At 46.6% G+C, this 14,059-nt stretch overlaps 1 protein-coding gene across 2 annotated transcripts in view; it reads left to right on the plus strand.

The window, feature by feature from the left end:
- Positions 1 to 3,260: 3,260 nt before the first annotated feature.
- Positions 3,261 to 14,059, plus strand: part of PTCHD4 (patched domain containing 4) — a 92,199-nt gene continuing 81,400 nt past the window's right edge. Inside the window, exon 1 of one of the 2 annotated variants that reach the window (XM_059835709.1) lies at positions 3,261 to 3,860. In XM_059835709.1, coding sequence (XP_059691692.1) covers positions 3,261 to 3,860 — 600 coding nt within the window. The remainder of the gene's footprint in view (positions 3,861 to 14,059) is intronic. The other variant, XM_059835710.1, reaches the window with a different exon arrangement.

A 14,059-nucleotide genomic window follows, 5' to 3' on the forward strand; every position in this document is an offset into this window, starting at 1 on the left:
TCAGTTCCCCCAGCTAACGCCCCTGACATGTCAGTTATTCCCCTTTAAAGAGGACTCATTGGATGACACCAGGGAGGATATAAATATCACTGTATCCCAACACTGTTCTCAGAAAAGGTGCTGATGCCCTGCTGGTTTCTGAGACGTACTTCAAACTGACTTTTTAGATTCTCCATGGATTTTGTCATTTGACTTTATCATCCACGTTACCTGTGGGAGCACTAATGCCGGATCACGCTTTGTTATTGTGAACTCCAAGGGACAGACAAGACCGACTGCCAGTGCCCTTTGGCAATATTGCTGTATTTTCCTGTTCAGGAAGGAAGCAGTGTGTGCTCGGTCACACATTTCATTGTACATATTTCTTTGCCCTCTCTTTGCATGGTCTGCACTTAGCAATGCCATGTCTGAACGCTCCACTGCAGCAACCCACCAAACAGAAGTTGCCCAAGACTGGGAGAAGCTGCAGAAGAAAACATCCTTTGCATATCTTATTTAGGCACTAGAGGGACCTGCTCCTCCTGGGGTGGTCCAGACTGCTTGCACTATGTTCCTGAACTCTTTCTGTGGTCAACAGAGAGATCTGGCCAACCTCCTGAGCAATGATCAGCTCTGTGGAGGGCTTACTGGGCAACCAAGAGAAGTGATTGCAGCTTTCTCCCTGCCAGACCAGGTACCGACACCACATAAGCCACAGAAGCAACGAGTACCAAGGACCCAAAGGCTCCAGGCAGAGCATCTGCAGTGTGTGCTGAAGCCCACAGTGCTAAAATATCTCTGCCAGTAACGGCCATAGCTTAGATATGGTGACATACTCTGTCAAAGGCTATTATAAACCTGCATGTAGAGAAATGAGGAATCAGGTTCTGACTTCCCACTCAAGGTCTCACTGATGTGTGTAAGTACAAAGGCTCAATAAAGCCTTTGCATTTAGACTTTATTCACTGGGAGCACTCAACCGTCACCGTAAGTGTATCATAAAATAGACAAAGAGCTGTAATTTGTACCAATGGAGCTTAGCATTTCCTGGTGTTGTTGAGGCAGATTTCCATCACAGGCAATGCTGTAAGATGAGCAAATAGGAGGCTGATAGGGTCTTTTCCACAGAATTTCCCACCTCTGACCTCTCCTTCTTGTTACCTGTAAGAACTCCAGCCCACATTTGCAAGTGCCTCCAGATCAGCAGTATCTAGGCCACTAAATAAAAACAGCCTGAATTTGAAAGGCATGATGTGCTTGCAGCACCTATTCAAATATCTAAAAATTAAGCCAGTTTTACCAAGGCAGTTGTGAATCTTAACCACTGATTTCAGTCAGGTAGGTTTCCAATCCAATGGTTCCAGCCTCTCTGTTGCATCCCTTTGAAGAATTTCACGTTTCCGCATTTCTGCAGGACCTCAGGCTCCCAATCTGAATCACTGTCTCTGCAACCTAGCACAAGCCCTCCAAAGCCCTCAAAGATGGGCTCCGTCTTTGTATGTCCTGTTCATCCACACAGAAGTGTGTGGGGGGGTGTCAGCATGAAAGGGATTGCTGAATATGCTGTTTTTCTCCAAAACACTGATAATTACTTCGAGCTGAGCATAGCCTGTGCTGTTTGTCTAGTCCTGGATTGGGCAGAGCCTGCTAACTGACAGTCTCGGGCTCCCCAGTTTCCACTCTCCCTCGTTCTGTGTCAGTAAGGGTTTATTATGGAAGAACCTTGCTCTTTCGGGCTTTGCGCAATGTCCTTGGTCCCGTCCCAAAATAAATCAATTTCTGCTTCACAAAACTAGCTAAAATACAGCGGGAATTTGGTAGAGGGGGAGACACCGAGCAGCGATCTGCATTTTGGGGGTTTTGTTTTTTAATTACATTTCTGTGATTTAGACTTAGGAGTGAAGTATAAAGCTCCTGCAAAGCAAGCCTGCCTTGTCTCCTGCCTTGCCTGCAAGGGGCTGTCAGGTCTGCTAGGGCTGGGTCTGCTGTCCCAAGCAGTCCTGGCTGGAGCTCCTGGAGGAGCAGAGCTTGCCGCCCGGAGAGTTGGTGGGCAGCCCTCCTGCTGCAAACGCATGCATTTCTCTGCTGCTCTCCTTTGCTCCGGGGAGCTGCAGAATTTTTCTCCTCTTATGTAATGGTCTGCTGGTGGCTTTGCTTGGAAAACCTCTTATTCAGCTGGAGGGTGTCAGGAGCCCCGTCTTAGCTCTCTCGGGTCACTGCTCAGGGAGCTGCTGGCCGGGGGGAGCGGTGTCCGGCTGTCGGGCAGCAGAAGGGAGCAGCTCACCCCCCCTTCCTCCCCTCGCCCCAAGCCCTTGCCGGAGTCCCTCTCCCCCTCGTAGGAGCACGGGGGGTCAGAGCCGCCTGGGCGACCTCGGGCTGCAAATGGGGGAAAGAGGAGAGGTGGCAATTGGGGCTGGGAGCTTTGGGTGGTGGGTGTCCCCCCACCAAAGGCCACAGCGCGGCTGGGGCAGGGCTGGGTGCGGCGGGGGGGATGCAGCAGCCGTGGGACCCGGGGGACGGAGCGGAGCGCGGCTGCTGCTGCTGCTGCTGTGGGAGAGCGCTTCGCAAAGTCCCCGGGCAAAGCTCTCCCTCCTCCGGCAGCCGGCGGGGAGCGGGGGGCGCCCGGGGAGACCCCGCGGCTGCGGCCGCGCGGGGGGGGCGGCGAGGGAGGGACGCGGTGGGGTCGGGGGACCTTAAAATGCAGAATCATCCTCCCGCCCCGGCAAATTCCGTGTGTGTGCGTAGGGGCTGGAGGCAGGAAAGCGAGCAGCGGTGCTTTGCAGCGGTGGGGGGGGCCCCGCTGCCGGCGCTCGCCGCACCGCCCCGGAGAAGCGGTGCCCGCCGCGGGGCTGCGCGGAGCGGCGGCGGGCGCGGAGCGGGCACTGCAGAGCCGGCAGCGCTCCCGGTGCAACGCCTGAGCCTCGCCGGCGAGAGGGGGGCACCCCGGCGGGGGGTGGGGGGGTGTGTGATGCTAGTTGGCTGGGGGGGAGGGAGGAGAGAGGGAAGAAAAAAAAAGAGGAAGAAAAAAAAAGAGGAAGAAAAAAAAAGAGAAAGAAAAAAAAAAGCAAGGACCCCCCTCCCCTCCCCTCCCCTCCCCTCCCTCCTCTGCCCGGTCCCTTCCACCCCCGACACACACACACACACGCGCGCTCACACACACCCCATTGATCAATATTTGGCTGTCTTGCTGCAACTTGCTGCAGTCTTTTAAAGGAGTAGTAGAGAGAGAGGGAGAGAGAAAGGGAAACTGACAGGAAGGGGTAAGGAGCTACACATGTCACATGTGCTTTCTAAGACGGCCAGGAGCATCTGCAGGCTGGATCTGGTGGAGGATGCTGCGGCAGGTGATACACAGAGGGCTCCAGTCGTTTTTCTACAAGCTGGGCTTATTCGTGAGCAGGCATCCGGTGTTCTTCCTCACTGTGCCCGCAGTCCTGACCATCATCTTCGGCTTCAGCCTGCTCAACCGCTTCCAGCCTGACACTGACCTGGAGAGCCTGGTAGCCCCCAGCCACAGCCTGGCCAAGATCGAGAGGAGCTTAGCCAGCAGCCTTTTCTCCCTCGATCAATCCAAAAGCCAGCTGTATTCGGACTTGCACACCCCGGGGAGGTATGGCAGGGTGATTCTCCTCTCCAAACCCGGAGGCAATATTTTGCATCAGGCTGATGTGATCCTGCAGATCCACCGAGCCGTGCTGGAAATGAAGGTGAACTACAAAGGCTATAATTATACTTTTTCCCATCTGTGTGTGTTGAGAAATCAGGATAAGAAATGCGTGCTGGATGATATTATTTCAGTGCTAGAGGATCTGAGGCAGGCTGCCCTCTCCAATAAGACAACAGCCAGGGTGCAAGTGAGCTATCCCAACACTAAATTAAAGGTATGCTCTTACTGCATGCTTTTGCCAATTAAAGAGGCAGCACTTCATTTCTTGTCCTAAACAGCAAAGAGAAATATAATCATATCTATCTCTCTATAGCTGAATGTGTGTGATCTGGGCTTTCCTCGGGAAGCAGCTGAAACCGCTGCCTTGCTATTGTTCTGTACGAGGAGGGAGGGTGGGGGGACTGTACGCTAACGCACCAGGAGAAGCAGGGAGCGAAGAACAGCCTCGGGACTGGGAGACCTTGCAATGCCTTGAAGGGTTAATACCTGGGGGAAAAGGGACAGGAGGTCGGTGGGGTGTTGAGAGCTGGGGTTTCACTCTCACCTTCTCCAGCCCCACCACCCTGGTGGGATAATTTATCTTTAATATGGCCAGAAAAGGCTTTCCTCAAACGCACAGTGAGCTCCTGTATCTCCCTGCCTCTGCGAGTGCCGTAAGAGCAGCGGGAGGTTTGGGCCAGAAGCGATTCCAGGTGTCCTGCCTTCTTTTTTTTTACCTGCATGCAAAGAAGGAGAAGGGAGGTGGAATTTTTTCTCTCGGTGTGAAAATAATTAACTCTGCTGCTGATGGATGAGCTGGAGTTTTGGGACGAATCCCATCAGCTAGAGGTTTCCAGCAAAGGCAAAACAAGGTAAAAGGTGAAAGAAGTTTCAGTCCTTCCAGTTAAAAGACTCAACAATTCAGCACAAATGATCTCAGGAATATTTCCCTGGCACACAAGCACCCATCTGCTTTCCCTCTCCTCCGGAGCAATCCAGTTCACCAGAACTAACCTGCTCTGAGCAAATAAGGTGCAAAGTTTGCAGGTGGCTGCTGAAAGAAGTTTCTGCATATTACAGTATATCTGCATGCTCCCCCAGGCATTGCACCAGAGGCAGGATTTATTTAATAGACTGTAACAAACTCCCTAGCACACTAGTTACTCATGGGTCAGGTCATAGGGAAGAGGATATGGTCCTTCTTGTAAACCAGAGAGGCTCTTCGGGTTTACCTGTACCCCTTTTTTTGAAGAGATCCTCAGGGATGAGGGAGGTAGTGTTCTTGCAAGTACTGGCCAGATCCTGAAGTTATCGTTTGTTTCTTACTGTTCATTTAACAGGAAAAAATTAAAGCCAGTCCCTGCCCCAAAAATTGAAGCAGAGACACAAGTTGATTTTTATTGGCCTTTTTGCTTCGGTAAAAGGGCCAGGTGGGACAGTGGGGATTTGGTCCCGTTGCTCTAGATGTGACAGTAATTGCTTTGTGCAGAGTTGTGACTGTGTGAGTTGAGATTGTGGAATGAGAAGGTGTCCTTGCTGCTGCTGGAAAGTCCTGAGTGCAAGGAGTGCTCAGAAAGAGGAGTTACTCTGGATTAAATATCGCTGAACAAATTCTATCTTTTAGTTCGCTGTGAAGACAATCCTGCTATTGCAGAATTAAAGTGTTTTCTTTCCATTTTGCTTATTTTTAAAGTCAAGATTAAGCTAGTTCAGTGGAGAACACTGATAATCTGGACTAACATAATTATAAACCAGCTTTATACAGAAATAGTCATTCTACTCTCTCAATCCAGATGAATTTTCTTGTGTAGAGAAACCTTAACTGAGCTTGGCAGAACTGGGATGGGGTCACTTGCAATGTGTTTTTTTACTAGGAGAGTGCCTACAGCTCCTCCTTTTTTAAAGATAACAGCAAAGGAAAAAATAACCTGGTCCGGATTAGAGATTTATCAGAATAAGGGATCAGTAGATAATTCACACAGAGAAAGGTTTTCCCGAAGCATAGATATCTGACTGAGCACTGCTGAATACCAGCCCGGCACCTCCAATCCCCCAAGTAGGTGTTGCATATCATCTTCCGGATGAAGGAACAAATGCCCTTAAGTACCCAGGTTTAAAGTTGGACAGAGCAGGCAGCTTTCTACCCACTTCTCGGTGAGGGGAGGTAAAGCCGCCAAAATCTGTGACTGCACTTTAGAGAAAAGCTAATGATTACAACCTGTTTCTGTGGATGGGGAGAGTCCCTGGTGTTACTGAGAAAGAAAAACACACTTGGCCACAGTTTTTCTTTTTTCTGGTATGGTAAGGACTATGTTGTGGAACCGCGGTCAGTCCTGAACCTGGACTGGCCTTCAGCCATGGCGTGTCCTCAGAGACTCACCTCCTCTGGTCTCTTTGGCTCCAGCTGCTGGGAATAAATTACTCCTTGGTATAGATTAATTCACTAGGTGAGCCCCCTCTCTGTCATATCTGTTGTCCCATCTACCAAGCTACAGGGTTAGGAAGTTGTGGGCAAACATCTCTTGCTCTCCTTCAAGCCATGGCCAAAATATTGATTTCATCTAGGCTCCCAGGCTGTTTACTGACCTCCTTCTCTCTGCACCTCTCAGCAAAGACTGTAGTTGCTTGTTTTGGGGTGTCTAGATGTGTCTAGATGTGTTTAACCAGAAATACCTCTGATGCTGCACCTGCTAGGGTAGATCAGTCTCTGGATGTTCAGCAAAGGGAACAACCCCTGTGGCTGTAGCTATGAGGTTTTTTTATTTCTTTTTACTTAAGTCGTGACATGAAGGAGCAGTTGTGGCTAGACCTTACAGGAATGCAAAAAAGAGGGTCAAATGTAGCTGCCCTTATTCAGTGTGGACCAGTGTTCATCCCACTCACCGGTCCATGTCCTTGGAAGCTTTCTCAGCTAAACATTCCAGTATCATAAGAACCCACCAGGATCTTCTAGTTTGCCTCACTTTCTCAGAGGACATGCTGCTTCGTTCACACTGGTAGATTTTGCTCTGTCTTGTTCTTTTAATAATGGCTTCAGATTGAATGAAATTCTTGTAAGAACAATACGGTGGGTTTATAAACCACGGTGTCCCAGATGTGTTTAGACTGCAGCTGCCATGGGTCAAGTGTCAACCTGTACTGGTTTGGGAACCACAATGGCAATGTTGAGCTGTTCCAACCGCTCTTCTGCTCCGTCTGGGAGCTGCAAAAACATCCTGTAGGTTTTTCTTTCCCTCAAGTCTTGTGAGCAGCTCTCACTTTGTCCGTCTTCTTGTCTCGTGCTGGAGCCCAAATTGGTTCGATTCTCTCAGGTGAGGCTGGCTGAGGGCTGGCTGTGGGTAAACTCTTGCCAGGTTTTTCACGGGAACTTTGTGGGAGCTCTATGAACAGGTTTCAGCAAACTGCTCTGGTTTTGAAACAGCTGTTATTGAGCTACAAAATCTAATGAAATTGCTTGGCTTTTCCTAAGAAAATCTGGCTGTGAATGGTAATGAATTGTTACCTGTTGTACTGTTGAAAGAGCTTATAGCCTTGAACACATCTATCTTCAGTGCCCCTTGGTAAGTCAGGAAGTCTCGGTCTCTCCACTTGCCAGAGGAGGAGCAGAGAGATGGCATTCACATCCAGAGTGCAGACTGCAGTGTGGTTTCGAGTGCCTGAGATGGGTTTAAAATCCACTCTGGCAACACAGGGGTCATTGTAGGCTAGTTTACTCTTCTGAAATGCCAGGTGAGCCAGTCTGTATGAAAATGCCTGCTCCCGTTGCTTTGGGAACACTCTCTAGCCCATTCACAGTTATTGCTACGCTACGCTGCAGTCTGCAGCCCAGCCAGAAGAGTGACTTGCCCAAGGTCATGCAGACAGACCGTGGCGGAGCAGGAAAACAAAGCTGGATGTATGCAGTCTTGATGAAAACTTTTGAGATATGTCCTGGAGCAAGATTACTCATGCTTTCCCCAGCCCAGGACAAAAAACCAATGTTCCTGTGCTTGGGGTGTGGATTGTGCCCTAACCACATAGACTGGGAAAGTCTACCCTGAGCACTGACCCTCAGACATCAAACTGTTAAATAGCAAGTTTTAACAAATCCTGGCATCATTTTTGTCAATTAAGACTTCCAGGACAGGGCCTGGGCATGGCTTGGGAGTTAGCATGGGAAAGGGTCTATTCCTGGTTGGACTCTATACTCCATTCTGGGTATAACAGTGAGTATCTGCTTTGATATGTTGTGCCCCTGCCCACAGGGCCAGAGCATGATCTGAGGCACATTTTATTTATCAGTATAGACAGAATTATTGATTACATGGGGATTACTTCTTGTGTATTATCAGATATGAGAATTCGTTTATGACCCTGATTTGCCAATAACCCCAGCAAATTTGCTGTCCTTATCAGGAAAAAAGGAAAAAAAAAATCACTACAGAGAATGAGAATGATTTCTGAACACAATCTATACCTGGAGGGGGAAAAAAAAAAAAGCATGAAAGCATTTTTTCAGGTATTTCACCTTTACTGTTTCTTTTCATATTTATTTGCTAGTTTGTCTGAGAAAACGTAACAACTTAGAATTTATCTCTCTGAGATCAGAACAAATATGACAACTGCTGGTTAAAAGGAGCCTTTGTAAGAGGATTGGCTTTTGTAATACTGCTTTCAATTAATTATCAGTCATTTATGAACACTAGCCTAAACAGCAGCCAATAAAACAGACATCTCTATTACCACATTTGTGATAAGCACATCAGCTGGATATTGAATTCTTTATTGCTTAAGCAGAAAAGTTACTTGCATTCACTTAGCATCTTGAAACCTGTAATTGCAGACTTGCTACTGGCCAGATGCTCAATTTTTCTCACTCTAACAGCCGTACTTTTAAATAAGCCTTGCTCCCTTTCCATTTGTGAAGTCTTTCCTACTGCTCTAAGATTAATTCCTCCTTACATGACCCTGAGGCACCGACCACCTCCATGGGGCAGAGAGGATATAAAACCAGAGCCCATCTACATCAGAGTAGGCATCTGCCTGTCAATAATATTCACAAACTGTTTATTCCTTCAGTAAAGTTGGTTCAAGTATAAGATTACTCTGACTCCAAGGACCAGATGCTTCCTCGGAGGCAATGTGGCTCTGTACCCATTTGGGATACCACCCGTCCCAATCCAAGCCTGTGGCTCAGGATCCTGTGAAGTACTCTGTGGCTGGCAAAAGTTGCTAAGTCAAAGCAAAATAATAAAACATAAGCAGGGAGAGGATCAGAAGAGGAAGGCTGGAGGCTGCAGATAGTTTTCATCTCAGCCTCTGGGATCAAGACAGGATTGGGCAGGCTGAGCTTGAGTAGCTGCTCAATAGCATGAAAGCAAGCTGATAATGTTTGAAGGCAAGTAGCCTCTTCTGGCTCACAAGTTGGGGGAAAAAAAAAAAGACAGACTCTCTTGTTCCTCCAACTGTGTTTCTGTACTGTCCGGCAGGACTAGGAAAGGATCGAGGTGTTCAAGGAAGTGTGGACGAGGCATTGTGGGACATGGTTTAATGGGCATGGTGGTGTTAGTTGATGGTTGGACTTGGTGATCTTGCAGGTCTTTTCCAACCTTAGTGATTCTGTGATTCTGTGATCCTCACCCACCTGACCTGGAGGGGCTGGTGGAGCTGGTGTCTGCAGCGGGTTAGCTGTGCCCTTGCTGGGACATGTCCCTGAAGCTATCAGCTCTTGAGGACATGATCAGACAGCCTGCCTGCTCTGCGTAAAAAAGAAATGAAGCATTTCCTTGCAGTTTTGGGAAAATTCTCCACTCCTTCCTCTGCTTAGTACATTAGGAACAGTCTCTTTCCTAGCTCTGCTAGACCAGGTGTTAAGACAACCCTCTTGCCTAAAAGGAAGGCCAGACTGTGAGCCCTGACTGCAGCAGGGACATGAAACCAGGTTAACCTGTACCAGGACAAGCCCTCCCAACGTAAACAGCAGAAAGGCAGCAGAAACCTATCAAAGCAAGGATGGGGTTTAAGGTGCTCTTTTCGCATTGCCGTTCTTCAGATATGAACTTAACTTTCTTTATTAGTCCTTGGGGTAAATTCCACCTTCACCCCACCAGGGCTGTAGACAACGGGTTCATTGGGTGTTGGGCTCATTCCCTCCCATCAAGCAGCTGAGAACAGTAGCCATGTCAAAGACTGCAAAGAAAATATTCTCCATTGACCTCTCAGATGACCTTGGTCAGCTGCTTCATGCCTTTCCCTCCCAGCTATTCCACTCTTCAGTTTTGTCAGCACTTGCTGGGAGACATGGCCTTTTATGCAGTGCCAGGCCTTCTGGAGACCTTGCCGTGATGTGAATAATAATAAAGCAGCAATTGGAAGGTTGTTTGGGTAGAGAGAAAAGGAAGATGCGATTGCAAGCTCCTTCAGTTAGTAACGACTGCTCATCACTGTGGATGTGGGATGGATGTCAACCACTTGCCAAAGGTAGAAAGTCCAGTAGCACTTTGCCATCTTCCTACAATAGCTACTCCTCTGTGGACCGATCAAAACCAATTATTTCCTTTGCTAAATATTCAGTTAACTCTTGGCAGTGTTTCTACGCTGACATAATATCTTCTAATCTCATCCATCCCTATGCCTTTCCAAAATGTCTTTCAAGCCCCTTACTGTAGTGGCTGTGTGAGCTGTTGGGGGGCTCTGAACTTCTTCCTCCAAGTTTACAATGGATGGATATTCTTGCTATCTGAAACAAGATTTAAAACAAACTCAGATACCACCATGCTAGCAATTGATGAGAATACAGTTGATGAGCCTTAGTAAAGAAGATGCGTCATCTTCCCAGACAGAGAAAGGTGCTTTAACAGAGAGGAGATCCTTAAGCCAACATTAATTGATTAAATATATGTTCTGTGGTAGAAGTGGGAGGAACTATGTAAGGAGAAAATTAGATTAATAAATATGTCAAAAAAAGTTTAATGTCCTTTATGTATATGTGGGTCTGCGTATTACATACATATCTTTCTTAGTCTGTAAACAGTGATGTAGGTAAGGTTGTGCTAGACATTTTTAAAATAGTCATCTACGAATAAAACCTGTGTTAAACCTTTTCAACCATTAAGAGATAAAAGACCCCTTTGCAGAGCTCTGCACAGTTGTTATTACAGAAGTCATGGTGAAAAAACCTGCTGACTGGTTTTCCGAGAGGAGTGAATTGAGTTATTAAAATCATGATCTTGCATTTCTACAGAAAGCCTTTAATTTATGCAGACCCCACATCCATTGCACACTCCTAGTGCAAACAGTGAGACATGCTGCGCACGGCTGGGACTTGAGCTGAAAAGAGGCTTTAAACACAGATGAAACAAAGTCTTCAACAACGTAGGAAAGCAGGTGCTGCGTGTGATGGAAAAGAGAGGGGAAGACAACGGCAGGCAAAAAGGGCAAGCTATAAAGTCTTCTATACCTCTGTTGCTCACTATGTTAGTCCTGTTCTCTGTTTTCCTACCTACCAAAGCGCAAGATGCTCACGTGGAGAATAGATAGTAAAGGAAGTTCTTGGTAGTGGGGCTGTGAAGGATCCTACAAAGGGAGAGAACAGTGACAGAGCTCCTGAGCATTGCAGAGATGATCACATGCAGTGGCACTTGTCATTGTCCTAGCTCTGGATTCACTGGGGATGAATTATCTTCACTTTTACACTGGTTAGGGCATTTGGGAGCAGGAGCTTTGGGTGAAGTGCTTGGAGATCATTGTAAGTGTGATCTGGTGGCAGCGGGAGGATTTCCAGCTAAAAAGAATTACTGTGGAACCTGTTCAAGGGCAAACTGGGAATAATTTGTTGAGCAGCTCTGGTATGGCACAGAAATTTTGCTGAAGCCTTTTTTTCTCCTTAACCCCGCTCACACGTTGGTGAGTAATTCCTGCACAATGCCAGTTCTGCATGCCCGGCAGCGGCTCTGCGAGACGACGGACAGCCCTCCCACAGCCATGAGGTGGCCAGATCAGCTTTTCTCCCTCGTTTTGTGTTTTGGCACCGAACATGCCCTTCTCCAGTCCACTCTTGCTAGGAAACTGGTACCACAGCCAGGGAGCTGCCGCGGGGACCGCGGGTTGTGAGACTGGCGTGTCACTACCTGACTAATATTGCAGAAAGGTTTGGGTTTGATAACGAACTATAATTAAAACAGAAGAAGTCAGTTGACACCACAGGTATTTCCTGAATACGTATGATGGTAAATGTTTCAGCATCTCTCAGGATAATTCTTCTCTAAAAATCCCAATTGCACAAGCCCTAAAGCCTGCTTGTCTGCTCGGAGGGCACCCGAGAAAGGAAAGGGCAGTCCTGCCTACCCGTCCCATGCCTTTGAAGGCAATGCACATTGCAGAGGCTTTAAGTGTAATGCAGCCCTCCTACCTAGGGTACGCAATTTGGGATTAAAGATCAAGCTCTTAATGGGCCAGTCCGCCACAATTGATTTCCTTGTGCAGTTGGTGGGAGACCTGGGACGTGCCATTGAATACCTCCACAGGGAAACCCAAACACCTAACGAGTATCCTCTTGCAATATATAGGCAACATAAACATCGACTGGTTCAGTGGGCACCTAAAACTTGTGCCCAAGTTTGGTATCTAAGCAAGACAGAACATTTGCCCTTGTGTGAGACAGGGTCTCGCTTTTCTTATACCTTGCATAATTGTTTCCACCAGTGTTACACAAGTGCTGTCAGTCTGACGGAGAGGTGTTATTCTTACTGCATACATGGTGTATTTTTGCACGTGTGTCAACACCTTTGTAAAAGGTGCTACGATTTAGAAGTGGCCATGGAGTGTTTTGCTGCTTCTGTGCTAAATAACTCACTTGTGCTAAATCGCCTGTTACCTGTGCTGCATGTAGGGCAGGCCCATAAAATTTCAGCTGAATCTTTTTCTATCAGAAGTTACAGTACTCTTGAAATCAAAAGCATCTCTGAAACAATGTCTACCTTGCCCTTAATTTTGTCTTGGAGGAAGAAAAGAGAAGGGCCAGTTCCCACAGTTTCATTTTGATGTGTCCCCAACAAAATGTTTCTATTTTCTTGTGTTGAAATGTTTCTTTCAAAATATACTTTCAAAATTCTTTCAAAAATATTTTGCTCTCACATTATACTGTAGATTAGAAAATAAAGGTGGAAAAAAAAATTACTTTAAAAGGACATGTTTTCCCATGTTCAAACTTTGGGGAAGGAGAGGTCCCTCTAGTTTGAAAATCCCAGAGAAATGAAGTCACGCCACCAGCTCTGCCTGGCAGGATCTCTGCGTGGCTGAGGACACAGCCCAGTCCCCGTGGACACAAATGTATCCCCCAAAAAGGTGCTTTGGCTCTTTTAATGCCATTTTTCACCGGAGACCAAAGCACTGTATTGATGGGCCAAGTGATTCTCGCTTCCCGTTTCTGAAGCAGGTTTAGTTTGCAAAACAATTTTCAGTTCATTAAGAAGAGAGATGCTGTTAGCGGTACTTCATTATGCAACGCAATCTCTTGTTTGACTGGGCCTGTGACTCAAATATAAATCACCCTTTTCGTAACCGTTTTCCAGGATGGTTTTTTAGAGTGGATTTTGATCCGTTAACTAAATGCATTAACAAATTCAGTTCTGAGCAGATGCAACATGGAAATATTCATGTGCATTTTTCTCCTTCAAATCCACACTTCAGTTTGCTCGTGTTCTTGACTCCTGTCCTACTGAGTGAGGCTTTATTCACAGATAAGTATAAAACATCCACCAATAGTGATTGCACCACATAGACTTTTGGATCCAGATGACAAACCCACTTCTCTTCAGGAGTGGCTGGAAGGTGTGGTAATAAATGTTCTACCAGTGGTGTTTCTTTGTTAACTAAGGTTAATTTTCCTGTCCATAACTGGTTTTCCATCTGCACGTAAAAGACACTGGTCACACAGTTGATGCACAACAGATTTATCACTGTGAATTGTGTAGAAAGTTGGGACACCAGCAAGGAAACATGAACATTTCTGAATATTTACGAATGTCTCTCCAATCCTTTCTTTCCCCAGGCTTCAAGACTAGCACAAGTATTAGGCTTTAGGTATATAACCCAAAATAAATTTCACAAACTTGACAAGCTTAAGAGCTCCCCTGCTTTCACGAATTATTTGATGTTTTGTTTTTGAGAAGAATTTAGTTTTAAAGAAAAGGTGCTTTGTTCTCCTAAAAGAATAAAGCTTGTATCCTTACAACTTTTACCATCTTCTTGCCTCTAGTATAAGATTTTGGAGGTGGCAGAAAGAGGAGGACATCCCTGAAAGGAAATTTGTGTTATATAAATGCCAAATACTGTAACTGTGTATGTTCAGTGGTCTTTTTATCAGAATAGTCACTATTTAACAGATCTGAACAAAACTCCTTTAGGAATGATTCTGATACTTTTCTTGTGGAAAACCCAATTATTCTTTGAAGT

This window comes from Gavia stellata, chromosome 2 (assembly GCF_030936135.1).
Source record: "Gavia stellata isolate bGavSte3 chromosome 2, bGavSte3.hap2, whole genome shotgun sequence".
In the NCBI taxonomy this organism is placed as follows: domain Eukaryota; kingdom Metazoa; phylum Chordata; class Aves; order Gaviiformes; family Gaviidae; genus Gavia; species Gavia stellata.